Genomic DNA, 16,353 nt, shown 5'->3' on the forward strand with positions numbered 1-16,353 from the left:
TTAAGATAAAAGTTTGCGTTAGACTATAATTTAGTTGAAAAGCTAAATTTGATGATTATTATTTTATTTTTTTTTTACACTAAACCTGTGACTCCTGAAGTCAGCATGCAAATTCTAAAAATATATAGGCCAGGGTTGGGGTCAATTACAATTGCGTCTTCAATTACCCATGTTCAATTACAACTAATTTAACATTACTTTGCTTTTTTTTTTTTCCAATTACGATGATTATTTTTCCACTGAAAGTCAATTACAATTGCATTCTCAATTACGAAAGTTCAAATTCAATTAATCACAATTACCGAGCCTTTAATGAATAACCCTATAAAATGTATCCTTCCGCTTGTGTTAGCTTTCTGTTAGCATCTCTTATGATAACGGGTCAGTTTTGACTTTAAAATTATTATGTATCATCTAATTTGTTTTTCATCTATTAGTTACTGTGTTAGGCTTCCTAATCAATGAAAATATTAGTATTAATGTTCTTGGTGTGGGCACCTGAGCTTTTTTCTGTCAGTATACCCCTCAATTTATTTTTTTAATAAAAGATGAAATGATTCTCAAGAGAACTGAAATGTAGTGGGAAAACCTGATATGAAACATATTTTAATAATTAACTACATATGTGTAACCGATAGAACTAATTAAATTGTAGTTTTTATAGAATACCAGCAACGGATGTTTTCAATTACAGTTACAATTATAATTACATCATAATTGTAATAAAATCTCAATTATAATTGACCCTAACCCTGATAGACTACCTTACAATGTGGATGGGCTTCTGCAGCAGCTACTTTAGACGTAATTTCTGACTGAATAGAACAGAAATGTTGTGCAGCGAGTGTCGTAACCTTAGTAACCAGCAGCAGGAACACTACAGTACGCCACGTGGCTGTCCTGGATTTTCTCTTTTTGCATGCTAACATTTTTAACACTTCCTCAGTTTGTTTATTATTATTATCTACAGGTTTGTGTGTTTGTGGACTCGATGCAAAACTATTTTTATATGCTTATTATAGACGTTGTGTTCTCCTGTAGCAGACATCTGCCCGTTGGTGTTTATTTAAAGAACAACAATCCACTAAACAATAACACTAATTGTGTTTTTTTTCCCTTCTTTTTTAAGTGCCTGTCTAATTTCAAACCAGTCAAGCGATTCCACCCCACCTTCACTACAGTGTCAGTGTTCTTGAATTGTCTTTTATTTATTATGTGAGCGACTTAAGCGAAATAAACACTGAAATTGTTCTCATTGTTGCTGCTTTATTGTTATTCCATCACATGTAGTCGTGCAGCTTGTGTTGATCTTCAGCTGCTGAGAGCTTTTTTCTGCCCTCTGCTGGGGGGAAAACAAACCTTCACTGTGGCTTTAGTGCAGTTTATACAGAATCAGAAAGGATTTTATTCACCAAGTACAGTTTTAAAAACAGCACAAGAAATGGAATTTTCGCTAGGGCGAAGAACACACACAGCATACCAAGGCGGCCATCTGCGGCTCCATCAAATTTAGATAAAAAAGTGGGAATACTAGAGGAAAGGAGCGGAGGGGGGGAAAAAAGGCAGGTCCTACACTGAGTTCCCCTTGGAGAACATAGTGTAGAACAAAAGTGGGCTTCTCTAAAAATGTATGCAATATTGGTATTGTATCGGAAATTAAAAAGTTGTATCACAACATCCCTATTTAGCACTGAATACAATAATTCATTATTTTTTGCTTATTTCTGTCCAGGAATCAAATGTGGGCAGTTTGATCTAAAGTGGGCTCCAGATTTTAATGGGAAAAGGCAAATTTGACGTTATTGTGCTCCAATTTGCACATCGATGTAAAAAAATCCTTGATTTAGTGCAGTAGTTCCACACCTTTTTGGGATTGTGACCCCATTTTGATATCAAGAATTCCAGGTGACCCCAAAAGCATTTTTTTTCTTTCTAAAATGAGTGTTTGATTATGTTTGTTTTACACTATTACAAATACAGAGTAAACAGGATTTGTGACAAGTTGTGCCAGCTCAGATATTTTTTGGTTACTGCATTTTATTTGAACTAAATTTATATTTGGCAAAGTGAAAGTATAGAACACAGATTGTGCTTTCATTTGAAAAATAATAATTTTAAAATCAGTACTTTTTTTTTTTTTTTTTTAAATAAATACAAAAATTTCAGGTGACCCCATTTAAACTCCAGATGACCCCACAGGGGGTCCCGACCCCGAGGTTGATTTAGTGACACATTGTTGTGTAATTAAAAGGAATTTTGTGGTATTATTTGTGAGAAATTGCAAGAATTAACAAATTTTGAGAATTCTTTCCAAAATGTGTCATCAAAAATAAGATTGTGAGACGTTTGCAATATTGTGAAGTTTCAATGAGTTTCAGAATTTGGATGGACTGAGATATTAACAATTACATTATTTGATAATTGACAAAAATTAATGCATTCTCATTTTACTTTCCATGTAGGCATGTATAGTAAAATGACCACTCTGAACTTTAAAAAAAGGACAGAATAAAAGTGTTTTTAAACTGAATTTAGTATAAGTTTGTATTTTTCTGCAATAAATAAAGACATATCTGAGTTTGAATCATTTTAGAAAGTCTGAGACAACCACAGATATCACTGTTCAATAGAAAATAATGAAGTCACAACAAGCTCAACAATAAAAAACTAAACATTCTGGTTTATTTTTCCATTACATTTTGTTACAAACAAACATAAACAATAAAAAAGTAAATATTCTGGTTTATTTTTCCATTACTTTTTCATTCGAATGACCATAAATGATAAAAAAGCAAATATTCTTTTTTATTTTTCCATTACTTTTTCATTCGAACGACCATAAATGATAAAAAAGCAAATATTCTTTTTTATTTTTCCATTACTTTTGTTACAAATGAACATAAATGATAAAATAAATGCACTGTGTATGATATAGTATTCTTACATAATAAAAAACCAAATGTGAGGTTTAAAATGTTGAACTTCTGCCGACTCCTTTTGAGCACTTTTCTCCTTTGAATACGTGTTATGTATTGTACATAAAATGTGTTGTTTATGTTGCTCAAATAAATAAAAAATATCTTCACAATGAAATCAATGTAGAATTAAACATTTCTCACTGTATATTTCCTGTAATTCGTGTTCTTTTAGGATTACAATTAAACATTCTGTCCACGGACTGCAGATAAAAAACAGCCTTTCGGTTAAATCTGGTATATTTTCAGTGTTGATATATTAATGTACACTGTCCCTGTTAAATAAACCAATAAATACATCAAATTGTCTCAAAAACCAACAAAGGTTTTCACCAGAACTGATGCTTTTATACGCTTCAACCATTTTCAAGGAACTTTAATTGTAATTAAACAAATCATCCATTTCAGAGGAACAAAGTTGCACATTTCCTCCATGAGTCTTTATAAACATGTGGCCCATGTGTGCATGGCGTAGTCTTTAACCATGACTGGAGCTGATAAGGATCTACGGTGTATTATGTGGTTCACAGTGAGAGGAAGTGGTTCTATAGATGTATATATGTGTGGTTATAGATCTGCATCTTAAAGCTCCAGATGTCAGACTTTGGGGTAAAGCTTCAGATGTGGAAACAGCTTCACACACAACCACATTACAGACAGACAGACAGACAGACAGGAGGGATCTACAGACCATCATCAGCCCTGACCATCATCCATCACCATGTGCTGACACATCATGAAGTGACTGAAACTTTGTCAATTCACGTTTACACACTATGAAAATGTGAGTTGTGAAAATTACTAAATTAAAATGGGATCAATATTAAACCTTTTCTTTAAAAAAAAAAAACAATATTCTACTTTGGGAATCTAGCAACCCTTCTGGGGTTAAATATTTACAGTAGCTCAATGATAGAATAGCTTATTTTAATTCTAAAATAATATAATTATTTTTATATACTTGAATCTTGTAAAAAATAATACAATAATAATATAATGTAAATTCTCTAATCTACATCTAATCTAAAATAAAAACAAGTAACAATAATTTACTAAAGAAAGGCCATGACTTCCCTAGATCAGGGGTGTCAAACTCAGGGCCACAAATTTAAGTTGGAAAAAAGAGCAAATTCAGCATTAATGTGCCCTGGTTTACACTTCCACATATACATTTCCCTGATTCTGTGAATTTGGAGAAACTTTGTGGAATAATTTGAGGAAAACTTATTATATTTCAACAACTTAAGATTAAAAATGAACTGGAAAACTGAGCTCTTCAAATATTGTGGATTTAAATTGTTTTTATTGTATTTGGAAGGGCTGACATATCGACAACTGAATTAATTTACAAAAAGTTTTATGTTTTTTTTCTATCATTTTCAATTTGATTCTCTAAAGGGCCGGATTTGGCCGCCGGGCCTTGATATTGACACGTGCCCTAGAGGATCATCCAATAATTATATACTTACACATGTGCAGGAAACAGGAAGTCAAAATTAATTCATACTTCTCCATAACTTTCCACTCTTACCAACACATTAACAGAGTTTTACATTGAAGAATGAAATAGTTTAGACAGGCAGGGCTACAGGACACTGTAGTTTCCTCTCTAAACTATGATAGATTAATGACCTGCGCTATTTTTTATAAAAATGGATAATGATTAAGAATAGGGGTGTTGGAAAAAAATCTATTCTGTGATATACTGTATGTTGCGATATTACGTGGCATGATTCTTGGATCGATTCAAAATGCATCCATATTGATTTTTAAAATCTAAAAAGAAACTACTAACTTTCTGCATTTATTTGTTGTTCTAGGCAAAAGCACTAAAACATGTTGCATTAAAGTTAAAGTTGGTTTAAAAGCCACAGGCAGATTGTGTTATTTTTTAATTTTGTTGTTCAAGACAATGTTTTGAGTGTAAAATATGCCAATAAAATATATTTCATACATAATGTTCTCATGAGGGTGTACACATTTACAGATTAGTTGTTTCTTAAGTCATACATACTGTATATGTAAAAAAAATCTCAATAATCGCCTCATACTTTGATATCGGGATATATCATATCGTGACCTATGTATCGCGATACAAATCGTATCGCCAGATGCCAGGCAATACACACCCCTAATTAAGAACATAAAATGGATACACAATGCTCTTATAACTGTGATGGAATATTTCCTGTCTTTTCTCATGTGTGGCGTTGCATTTCCTAATCATTCTTGCACTCCGTTAACATTTTAATGTTTACATTTGCTCTCCTGCACCAAACAGACGCCCCCTTTTCTAACCTCCCTCCATGCACCCACCCCGCCTCATAACCATTTCTAACTACCTCCGGATGCAAAGGCTTGTGTTACCCTGATCTCCGGCATACCCCGGGAAGCCTCATCACTCATGTCCCTCCGTCCCTAAGCACCAACTTAAAGAAGCGTCCACTGGTGTCTACTACTCACCAAGAGGCATTAAAAACAACATGGAGCCCCCGATCGATCACATTGTGCAGAGGGTTTTTTTTTATGTGGCAGATTTATTAACCAAAGGGTTTATTGGACCCTCATAGTTCACCACTGGACGTCTAAATCAAGACGGAGCTTTTTGTTGGTCACCACATGGAAGCCAGGTTTCAATTCTGTAAACACGTGACGACAAACAGGTTTAAACATGACATGGTTGATTGTAACTCCAATTAATGACTCTATAATTCACACAGTGGCAATAAATGAGGTCCTCTTGCAGTCTTTTCAATTAGATTGCAACACTGTTTATGTAGGCCACATGAATGCACCACCATGTTCAATTTGGACCACTAATTCAGCAAATGAGGCTCTGTTATTGGTGATGGATTAAGTGTTTTAAGGTGAAATCATCCTGTAATTAAGTGTCTCATTCACTTTGCATTGGTAATTTACATTGATCATCGATTAAAAGTTCAAATTTGGTCTAACTGGTGGCCTGGGTGCCACATGCGACCCTTGGTCTCATTGTATGCAGCCCCCAAAGTAAATGTAGAAAATGGCACAAAAAAAATGCAAAAATACAATAAGAAAAATTACAAAGAATTACAACATTGCAGGAAAATACAGCAAAACCCCAGGGTTTAGTTACTGTTTAAGCAACAAATATATGTGATGATAAATAATAGCTTTTCTGGCTTAGAGTGTCTCAGATTGTGTTCTGGTAGAGTTTACATGTTCTCTGGGAGGTGTTTTAGGTTAAAGTGACTTTATTTGTACCTGCAGGCTGATTTGTTTTGCAGTCAGTGTGAAATAAATCCTTTTCACAGCTTAAAACACAAAACATTACAAGCAAAACCAACACAAGCTGATTATACGTTGGTTAAAATACCCTTTATTCACAAATAAAGGATTAAAAGAAAAGAATACAAATACTGAATAAAGTAGTAAGAGCCACTTATGTGCAATACGTGGTGCTATATATTTCTTCAGCGCAGTAACAAAGCTGTTTTTATATCTTTGAGTCTTGTATTTTAATGTAATTGAATCCAGTATTCCATTATATTATGGTTGCATAATGGATTGCTGGATTCCATTTCAATGCGTGGACTAGATCAGTGATTCTCAACTGGTGGTTCTTTGACTTGTACTGGTCAAAAATAAAAAATAAAAAAAATAAATACTTAATGTCTCTCATGTTGGAATTGTTTTTTTATTTTGAAAACAACAAACAAAAACCAGAAAAAAAAGCTTTCTTTTCACAGGCATGCTGTGAAATGGATGTTGTACAGGAACATATGTGTGTTTTCAACAGCGATTTCTGAAAAACTTCAAGTGTAGTTGGTTGAATTCTAAAACAGAAAAAAAAAAATAATAATAATAATAAAAAAAATGAGTCGTGATTCAATGATTGGATGGATGGATGGATAAATGGATGGATGGTTGGATGGATGGCTGGATGGTTGGATGGATGGATGGATGGATGGATGGATGGATGTTTGGATGGATGGTTGGATGGATGGATGGATGGATGGATGGTGGAAGCTCAGTAAGTGCTGGTGACGTGCTGACGTGGTGACGTATCGATCATTTCCTGTTTACACTCTACCGCTGTTTGCAGCGCTCTACTACTGTGTTCTGCTAACTCTAATCAAACTTGTTGTCATTGATATTTTAGCCTTGAAAACACTTGTTTTAATTTTTTACCGTACAGTTAAACGTACGAAGGTTAAGTAAAAAGCAATCTCGCCTCTTATAGGCAGTACAATCTCCTTTAAACTTCCTTTTGTCCTTAGCTTAGCTTAGCTTAGCTTAAATTTAGCACCTATGGCTTCTCTCTCCTCCCCTCCGCTCTCCTGCCCGGTGTGTCAGATGTTTAGTTACTCCTCGTCCTCCTTTAGGGACAATGGTAGTTGCATAAAGTGTAGCGTACTGTTAGATATGGAGGCGAGGATCAACAATCTGGAGAAGCGGTTCCGCACCCCTGATACCAAAACAGAAGCTAGCAAGCAGGACCTAGCCGGTGCGGACCGTGCTAGCTCTAGCTTAGCCTCCCCCCCGGCCAGCAATGAGTGGGTTACTGTCCGTGGTAAGCATAGTCGAAGGTCAAAAAGCCGCTCGGGACACCACCATGTTCACGTCTCAAACAGGTTCTCCCCCCTCTGTGAGGACAACACACTCACCGGGGAACAAACTCTGATAATTGGCGACTCCATAGTGAGAAACGTGAAGCTAGCGAAGTCAGCGGGCATTGTGAGGTGCATCCCAGGGGCCAGAGCGGGCGACATAGAATCAAATCTAAAGTTGCTGGCAAAGAGTAATCGTAAGTTTGATAGGATAGTCCTCCATGTCGGCACTAATGACTCCCGACGTCGCCAGTCGGAAGCAACCAAAGTGAACATTGAATCAGTTTGTGCTTATGCTAAAACAATGTCGGACTCCGTAATTTTCTCTGGTCCCTTACCAAATCTGACCAGTGATGACATGTATAGCCGCATGTCATCATTTAACCGCTGGCTATCGAGGTGGTGTCCAGAAAACGAGGTGGGCTTCATTGATAATTGGAGATCCTTCTGGGGAAAACCGAACCTGATAGGAAGAGATGGAATCCATCCTACTTTGGAGGGAGCATCTCTACTATCAGAAAACATGGCACATTTATGACATCTCATGAATGAGACCATGTTACAGAGGGGGAGTCCTCCACGCCCCTCTGCGCTTGCCTTAGGACAGTTTCCCTCCCATTGCTATTATGATAGCTGTGTTCATCGCCATGACAACTGTTGTGATGGTGATGAATATTATTTTATGGAGACGGTGTCAGTCCCCCGACCCATATTTCACAATGATTTTAACATAAAATCAAATAAAAGAGCTATCAATTATAAAAATCTGAAAAAAATTAAAATCTCAAATCTAGAAACACCAAAACATAAAACCATTAGATGTGCTCTATTAAATATTAGATCACTGAGATCCAAATCTCTACTAGTAAATGACCTTATCTCAGAAAATAACTTTGATTTATTCTGTTTAACTGAAACATGGCTGTATCAAGATGAATATGTTAGTTTAAATGAAGCCACTCCTCCCAGTCATTTAAATACTCATATGCCACGAGACATAGGCCGTGGAGGTGGTGTAGCAGCTATTTATCATTCCTCTCTCCTAATCTATCCTAAACCAAAGGCCAGTTACACTTCCTTTGAAAGCCTGGTTCTAAATTTATCTCATATCGAATCAAAAACCTGCCAGCCAGTCTTATTTGCGATAATTTACCGTCCTCCAGGCCCTTATTCTGAATTTCTATCAGAATTCTCTGAGTTTATATCAAACTTAGTCCTCAGTTCTGATAAAATACTGATAGTAGGAGATTTTAATATCCATGTGGACAAAGATAGTGATAGCCTGAGCTCAGCCTTTATGTCCCTAATAGACTCAGTTGGCTTTTTTCAAACTATTAATGAAGCTACTCATCGTTTAAATCATACTCTTGATCTTGTTCTAACATATGGCCTTGATATTAATGAACTAAAAGTCTACCCTGAAAATCCTCTGCTATCAGATCACTTTTTAATATCTTTTAACATTATCCTAGAGGATCTCGCACTGTGCAATAAAATAGTTACAAGTAGAAATCTATCCAACAGTGCTGTGGCTAAATTTAAAGAGGCCATTCCTGCTGCCTTAAACTCAGTGCACCATCCAATAAATAACTATGATATTAATTATAACCCCTCTCAACTGGATCTGCTTGTCGATAGCTCTGCTAGTCTACTAAAATCCACCTTGGACTCAATTGCCCCATTGAGGGAAAAAACTATTAAACGTCAGAGGAAAGCTCCGTGGTTTAGCTCTGAAACTCACACACTCAAACAAACAACCCGTAAATTAGAGAGAATGTGGCGCTCCAATAAAACAGAGGAGTCACGAATACTTTGGCAAGAAAGCCATAGTAAATACATGACAGCCTTACGACATAGTCGATCTACATACTACTCCTCACTAATTGAAGAAAATAAAAATAATCCGAGGTACCTTTTCAGCACTGTAGCCAGGCTAACACAAAGTCAGAGCTCTATTGAGCCCATGATTCCTCTAGCCCTCAGCTGTGAGGACTTTATGACATTTTTTAACGATAAAATTCACAAGATTAGAGATAAAATTAGCCACTCCCTGCCTTCACCTGGGCCTGCTGTACCATTAAATGTAAATAGGCCTAACCTAAACTGTTTCACACATATAGGACTTCAGGAACTTAACTCTATTATTTCATCCTCCAAACCATCGACCTGCCTTTCAGATCCGATCCCAACTAAGCTGTTTAAAGAAGTTGTTCCCCTAGTCTGCCCATCTTTGTTGGAGACAATAAATATATCCCTATCAATAGGCTACGTGCCACAGTCCTTTAAAGTAGCTGTAATCAAACCCCTTCTCAAAAAACCTACTCTTGATTCCAGCACTTTAGCAAACTACAGGCCTATATCTAATCTTCCTTTTATTTCAAAGATTCTTGAGAAAGTTGTGGCAGCTCAGCTCTGTGAATTTCTTCAAAACAACAGCCTGTTCGAGGACTTCCAGTCAGGCTTTAGAGCTCAACACAGCACAGAGACTGCTTTAGTTAAAGTAACTAATGATCTACTCTGGGCTTCAGATGAAGGACGACTCTCAGTGCTGGTTTTATTAGATCTTAGTGCAGCTTTTGACACTATAGATCACTATATTCTACTAGAGAGATTAGAGAAATTACTTGGAATCACAGGGACTGCCCTAAACTGGTTTAAGTCCTACCTATCTGATAGGTACCAGTTTGTACACGTGAATAATAAGTCTTCTGTGTACACTAAAGTAAGCTACGGGGTTCCTCAGGGCTCTGTGCTAGGTCCAATCCTCTTCTGTATCTATATGATCCCCCTTGGTAATGTTATGAGAAAATACTCTGTTAACTTTCACTGCTATGCTGATGATACCCAACTGTATGTATCAATGAAGTCAGGTGAGACAAATCAGCTATCTAAACTTGAGGCCTGTCTAAAGGACATTAGGGCCTGGATGGACCAAAATTTTCTTCTTCTCAACTCAGACAAGACTGAGGTCATTGTACTGGGCCCGCGACACCTTAGAGAAACCTATGCTAGCCTAACTGCCCTAGATGGCATTACTCTGGCACAAAGCACAACTGTTAGAAACCTTGGGGTTCTATTTGATCAGGATTTATCCTTCAACTCTCACATAAAACAAACTTCAAGAACTGCCTTCTTTCATCTCCGTAACATTGCTAAAATCAGATCTATCCTGTCTCAGGGCGACGCCGAAAAACTAGTCCATGCTTTTGTTACCTCTAGACTGGATTATTGTAATTCTCTTTTAGCAGGCTGCCCGAGCAAGTCGCTTAAGACACTTCAGCTGGTTCAAAATGCTGCAGCACGTGTACTGACTAAAACTAGGAGAAGAGATCACATTACTCCTGTATTAGCCTCTCTGCATTGGCTTCCCATAAAATATAGAATAGAATTCAAGATTCTTCTTCTCACTTATAAAGCCCTAAATGGACAGGCACCAGTCTATCTCAAGGAGCTTGTAGTGCCATACAATCCCCCCAGAACACTACGCTCTCAAAATGCTGGACTACTCGTTGTTCCATTCATCTCTAAAAGTAGTATAGGAGGAAGAGCTTTCAGTTATCAGGCCCCACTTCTCTGGAACCATCTACCAACCACGGTTCGGGGGGCAGACACCCTCTCTACCTTTAAGGTTAGGCTCAAAACATTCCTCTTTGATAAAGCTTTTAGTTAGGAACCAGCTCATAGCTCATAATTAAGATGCAATAGGCATAGACTGCCGGGGGGGGGGGGTCTGGCATGCTCGGTTGGAGAGAGGTTGGAGAGGGCGTTAAGAGAGAGGTCATTTAGGTTAGAGAGGGACCGGAGAGGGTCCCATTCCTCTTTCAAACACTCCCTCTATGTCTGCTTACTCCCTTGTGTGTTTGCTCCTGTACTCCTTCTGGCTTTTGTCTTGCAGGTCCGTGGGATCCTCAGTGTGGAGTTACAGAGTCTCAGCGGCTCTGTCTCCACCCTTTTCTCTGCACACACCCAACACAGCATAACGTGGATGGCTGTTCATCATAGGAATGGGATCCACACAAGGTTCCTGCTGCTTAACAGAAGGTTTTCCTTGCCGCCATGATGAATTCATGTTGGGTGTGGGATACATATGTATGTGTATATACGTATATATGCATATGTGTGTATCCATAAAATGAAGAGTCCGTCCTTAAGACTGCTCCACTGTAAAGTGCCTTGAGATACCATTGGTTATGATTTGGCGCTATACAAATAAAGATTGATTGATTGATTGATTGATGGATGGATGGATGGATGGATTGTTGGATGGATGGATGGATGGATGGATAAATGGATGGATGGTTGGATGGATGGCTGGATGGATGGATGGCTGGATGGATGGATGGTTGGATGGATGCATGGATGGTTGGATAGATGGATGGTTGGATGAATGGATGGATGGATGGATGGATTGATGGATGGATGATGGATGGATGGATAAATGGATGGATGGTTGGATGGATGGCTGGATGGATGGATGGCTGGATGGATGGATGGTTGGATGGATGCATGGATGGTTGGATGAATGGATGGATGGATGGATGGTTGGATGAATGGATGGATGAATGGATGGATGGATGGATGGATGGATGGATGGATGGATGGTTGGATGGTTGGATGGATGGATGGATGGATGACTAAATAACCCTACCCTATATGACCTGACCTCCTCCAGGGAACTGACAGTAAGCACCGTGACCAGCTTTGTGGTGGAAACCAGTGGTTTTGTGTCACCCTTTGAAATCATAACTCATGTTATTCTCACCACTTCCTCGTGCAGAACCTTTTGCTCTTTGTGGAAACCCATCCGTGCAGCGTCACGCCCACACGCACCAATCAGCAGCCTGTTAGGAGCTCGTGTGTTGATGTTCCTGCCACAGAAAAAAAAAAAAAAAAACGCAGTCGCGTAATTGGTTGCGCAGCAGTTTGGGTAAAAGCGTCTCCAGCAGGAATGACTCCCCCCTCTGCACTGGGACATCTCATCCTGCAGCACTGCAAGCTCACAGGGAACTTTTAGCACACTTCCAAACTATTCTTTGGATTTTTTTAAACAAAGTTTAAGCCATGATTTCACTACTTATCTTATGCGTAATCGTCGCTTTTGCGTCCGTGCCAACAGGCGCGCAAACCTCCCGCTATGCCATCGGATGCCCATCACGCTGTGATAAATCAATGTGTCCCAGACTGCCTTCAGACTGTCAGACAGGACAAACCCTTGATGCCTGTAACTGCTGCCAGGTGTGCGCGTCCGGTGAGGGCGAAGCCTGTGGCGGCACCGGGAAACTTGGTGACCCGGTGTGCGGAGAGGGGCTGGAGTGTTCCGTGTCCGGCGGGGTGGCACACAGCGCTACGGTGAGGAGGAGAGGCAAGAGCGGGCTTTGTGCGTGTAAAACCACCGAGCCGGTGTGCGGCAGTGACGGAGTCTCTTACCGGAACATCTGCGAGCTGAAGCGGGTGAGCCGGAGGGCGCAGAAGCTGCAGCAGCCGCCGGTTCTGTTCATCCAGAGGGGGGCCTGTGGTGAAGGTGAGCCTGACCACCGTGGTTTGCACTACAGCAGGTCAAAACCAACAATGTAACGAGTTAAAGATGGAAGAAATGATGAGGGATTGTTTGAAATCTTCCTTTCCATAAAAACAACTTCTAAAGCAGGGGTTCTCAACCTTGGGGTAAGGATACCATTTGGGGTCGCTAGAGACTGGCAGGGGGTCGCCAGATGCCAACAAGAAACAAAGTTTATTATTATTATTATTATTATTATTATTGTTATTATTATTATTTTTGAACAATTTGAGCCCATTTTTGCTCATTTTTACCCTTTTTCTGCAATTACAACACACTTGCCATATTTTAATCTATTTTCACAACTTTTTATATTGCATTTTTACTACATTACAACAATTTCTGCCACTTCTCTATCAAATTTCTATTCCTTTTCTACACATTTTTTCCACTATCAAGTCATTTTTGGCACTTTTTCCACCACTTTTCTCTAATGTTGCATTGACCTATTTTTTGCCAATTTAGCCACATTCGTGATTTTTCATGCCCATTATTTGCCAGTTTAAACTAATTGTTTCTACTAATTGTTGCACTTTGAACCCTTTTCACCACTTTTTCTGTCCATTTCTGCCCACTCTAATGTGCAACTTTCAAGCATTTTCTGTGCTTTTAAAAACTGGAATATGATGGAAAGATTAATGATGATTCATGACTTAATATGGAAACAGTTGTGAGTCTGTAGCTGTGAAACTTCTCTTTGAGTCAAACTGCCACGTAATAAAGGCTCCACACTTTGATTAGTCATGCCTTGGCCTCAGGAACACTCTGGAACGTGATTCAAAGAGACGATTAAAAAGGAAATCAAAGCTAACAAGTGATGAAATGTGAGTAATGTTCTGTTGATTTATTGCCAACCTGCGGTATGTGTACCCCGAGGGGGCTGCGAAAACATTGCTGAGGGCCGGTGGTAAAAAAATGTGAATTTTATTTCAAATACTTTATACGTTTTCACTTTATTTTCATAGCTCCCATTAGACAAACATGAAAATGACTCTAAGGGTACATTGAATGCAAATATGTCAGGAAAACATTTAATGTCCCACTCTGATGCATAGAGATATAATTGGAACAACTTTATATATTCAAACAAGTAAAAACGAGTCATGTGACTAAAGGCTGATCCACAGGACAAAGGACTGACTGTTTTACGCCTACAAACAAAATTTAAGTTTATTCCTTTTTTTTTTAAATACTTTTATAATAATTTGTAAAATTTTATACATGTTTTTATTTCATAAAGTAGAACTAACATGACTAAATGAGAACTGAACGATATTATCGGCCGATATTTGCCATAAAATGTGAGATTTGGTTGACTTTGGTGTGGTTTTTTCCACCGATATGTGCTCCTGCTCGAGACAACATATTAAAAGCAAAAAATTGACTTTTTACCTTAAACTAAAGTTGAATAACAATTAATGTTTCAACATGCAACGCTTTTTTTTAATTCAAGAAATTGTTTCGTTTTTATTACATTTCATAGGAAATCAATCATTTTGTAAAATGTTTACAAAAATCCACTTTGTGTTTATTAAAAACACATCCTATCACAATCTGCAGCTTCTTTAACAAAATTCTATCTGCAACACTTCAATTTTTCACGATGTCTCTTTGAAAATAAACATTTAAAGATGGTTAATTGAATACAAAAACGTATTAAGTGGAGCAGTATGAACAGTAACTCTACTCTACATCTGTCACCTGTATTTATAGTTGTGAGTTTGAAGCCTGGCAAGTAAATCAGACTGTATGCAGAGCTCATTGGTTACTCTAGAGCCGCTATTAGAACAGGCCTGAGGGCCCCTTTTGTGGTGCATGCGGGCTACCTGATGCCCACGGGCACCATGTTGGTGACCCCTGCAGTAGTGCGTCACATTAAAAGAAGGATTAACCATGTTATTTTCATGAGATATACATATTATGTGACCTAACATTAGGTTAATAGGGAGGGAATAGGTGTATGTATTGGTTAATAGGGCTGAATGATTTTGGGAAAATAATCTAATTGCGATTTTTTTTTTTTCCCTCAATATTGCGATTTAGTACGCAATTATTTTTGTCATGTATTTTTCAATGAGCACAAGCAATAAATCAATCTGTTTCAGAACAAACCATTTCAGATGTATTTAAACTTTAAATAAATATAAAATGTACATTTTAAAGCACAGACTACAGCAATAAATCATAGAAATCTGTTGCTTTACCTCTTCAACATATCTAACTAACTTCACGTTTCATGTGGACTGCACTTCTTAAACACACTGAACTTAACAGGACAGTACAAGACAGGAGAAGAAAAAATCAAATAAAAATTGCAGCCCTTGCAATTAGGAAATCGCGATTCATGATATCGCAAGTACAATTAATCGCTCAGCCCTATCGGTTCATATCTGAAATTTGTTGTTGACAAAAGGAACTAAGTCCAGTGTTGTCAATGACAGATTAATTAAACTTTCAATACAAAACGCTCAAGAATTTCTGGTCTCTTGTGGATTGAAATTGACACTGATGCTGTCGAGCAGAACAATCCCACCACTTGTGTTTGGCACAACAATAGATCTCATTCAAATGAGTTCCTTCTTTGTTTCTGCTTCACAATTGGATTTGATCTGGGGACTGTTTATTCTCCTGGCTCAGCAAAGCTATGAGTCATCCTCTGCCTTAAAGCTGGATGGAGGCCCTTTGGGTTTCATCTGGAATACTTAACCACATGTCACATTGTGATTATCTGCGCCAGTGTTTTATACACTGTAAATCATACCAAAAGCAAATGTGTATTGACTGAGCGGTGAGAAATTGACTGACAAGCGTGGCAGTAGATAGAGTGGCTGGTAACGGCAGGGATATCATATCAGTATGGACCAGTACTTTTTCAGAAAGCCATATAAAAAAATGTATTTCAGGGAAAGCAAACATTATTTTCCACTCCTGGCTCCTCGTGTGAGAAAAACACTGTAAACTTTTTCTTGTGACATTCATCATTCCAAACTGGCCCTGAAATATGAAGAATGAAGTCCCTGCAGGTGGTGAAGTTGTGTTATTATTTAACACGCACGTACAGCACAACACCTGATAGTCTGAAGATGGAAGCACATGTGCTCTTAAAACCTGTGAATAAAGAGCTTCAACACCTGTTTCCTCAAAGAGCTGTAACTTAGCTCAGAGCTTGGAAACTTACAGGATTCCCCTCCTGCCATCGACCCCCCTTTCCCCCCTTCTCTCTACCAGCATT

At 38.1% G+C, this 16,353-nt stretch overlaps 1 protein-coding gene across 2 annotated transcripts in view; it reads left to right on the top strand.

Annotated features, from left to right (window-relative positions):
- Positions 1-12,482: 12,482 nt before the first annotated feature.
- Positions 12,483-16,353, top strand: part of LOC114476480 (serine protease HTRA1A-like) — a 31,189-nt gene continuing 27,318 nt past the window's right edge. The window contains exon 1 of one of the 2 annotated variants that reach the window (XR_003675595.1): positions 12,483-13,085. Coding sequence is in view for 1 of the 2 variants with exons in the window: in XM_028468044.1 (XP_028323845.1) it covers positions 12,626-13,085 (460 nt within the window). In the remaining variant the exon portion in view is untranslated. The remainder of the gene's footprint in view (positions 13,086-16,353) is intronic. The other variant, XM_028468044.1, reaches the window with a different exon arrangement.

This window comes from Gouania willdenowi, chromosome 15 (assembly GCF_900634775.1).
Source record: "Gouania willdenowi chromosome 15, fGouWil2.1, whole genome shotgun sequence".
Classification (NCBI taxonomy): Eukaryota; Metazoa; Chordata; class Actinopteri; order Blenniiformes; family Gobiesocidae; genus Gouania; species Gouania willdenowi.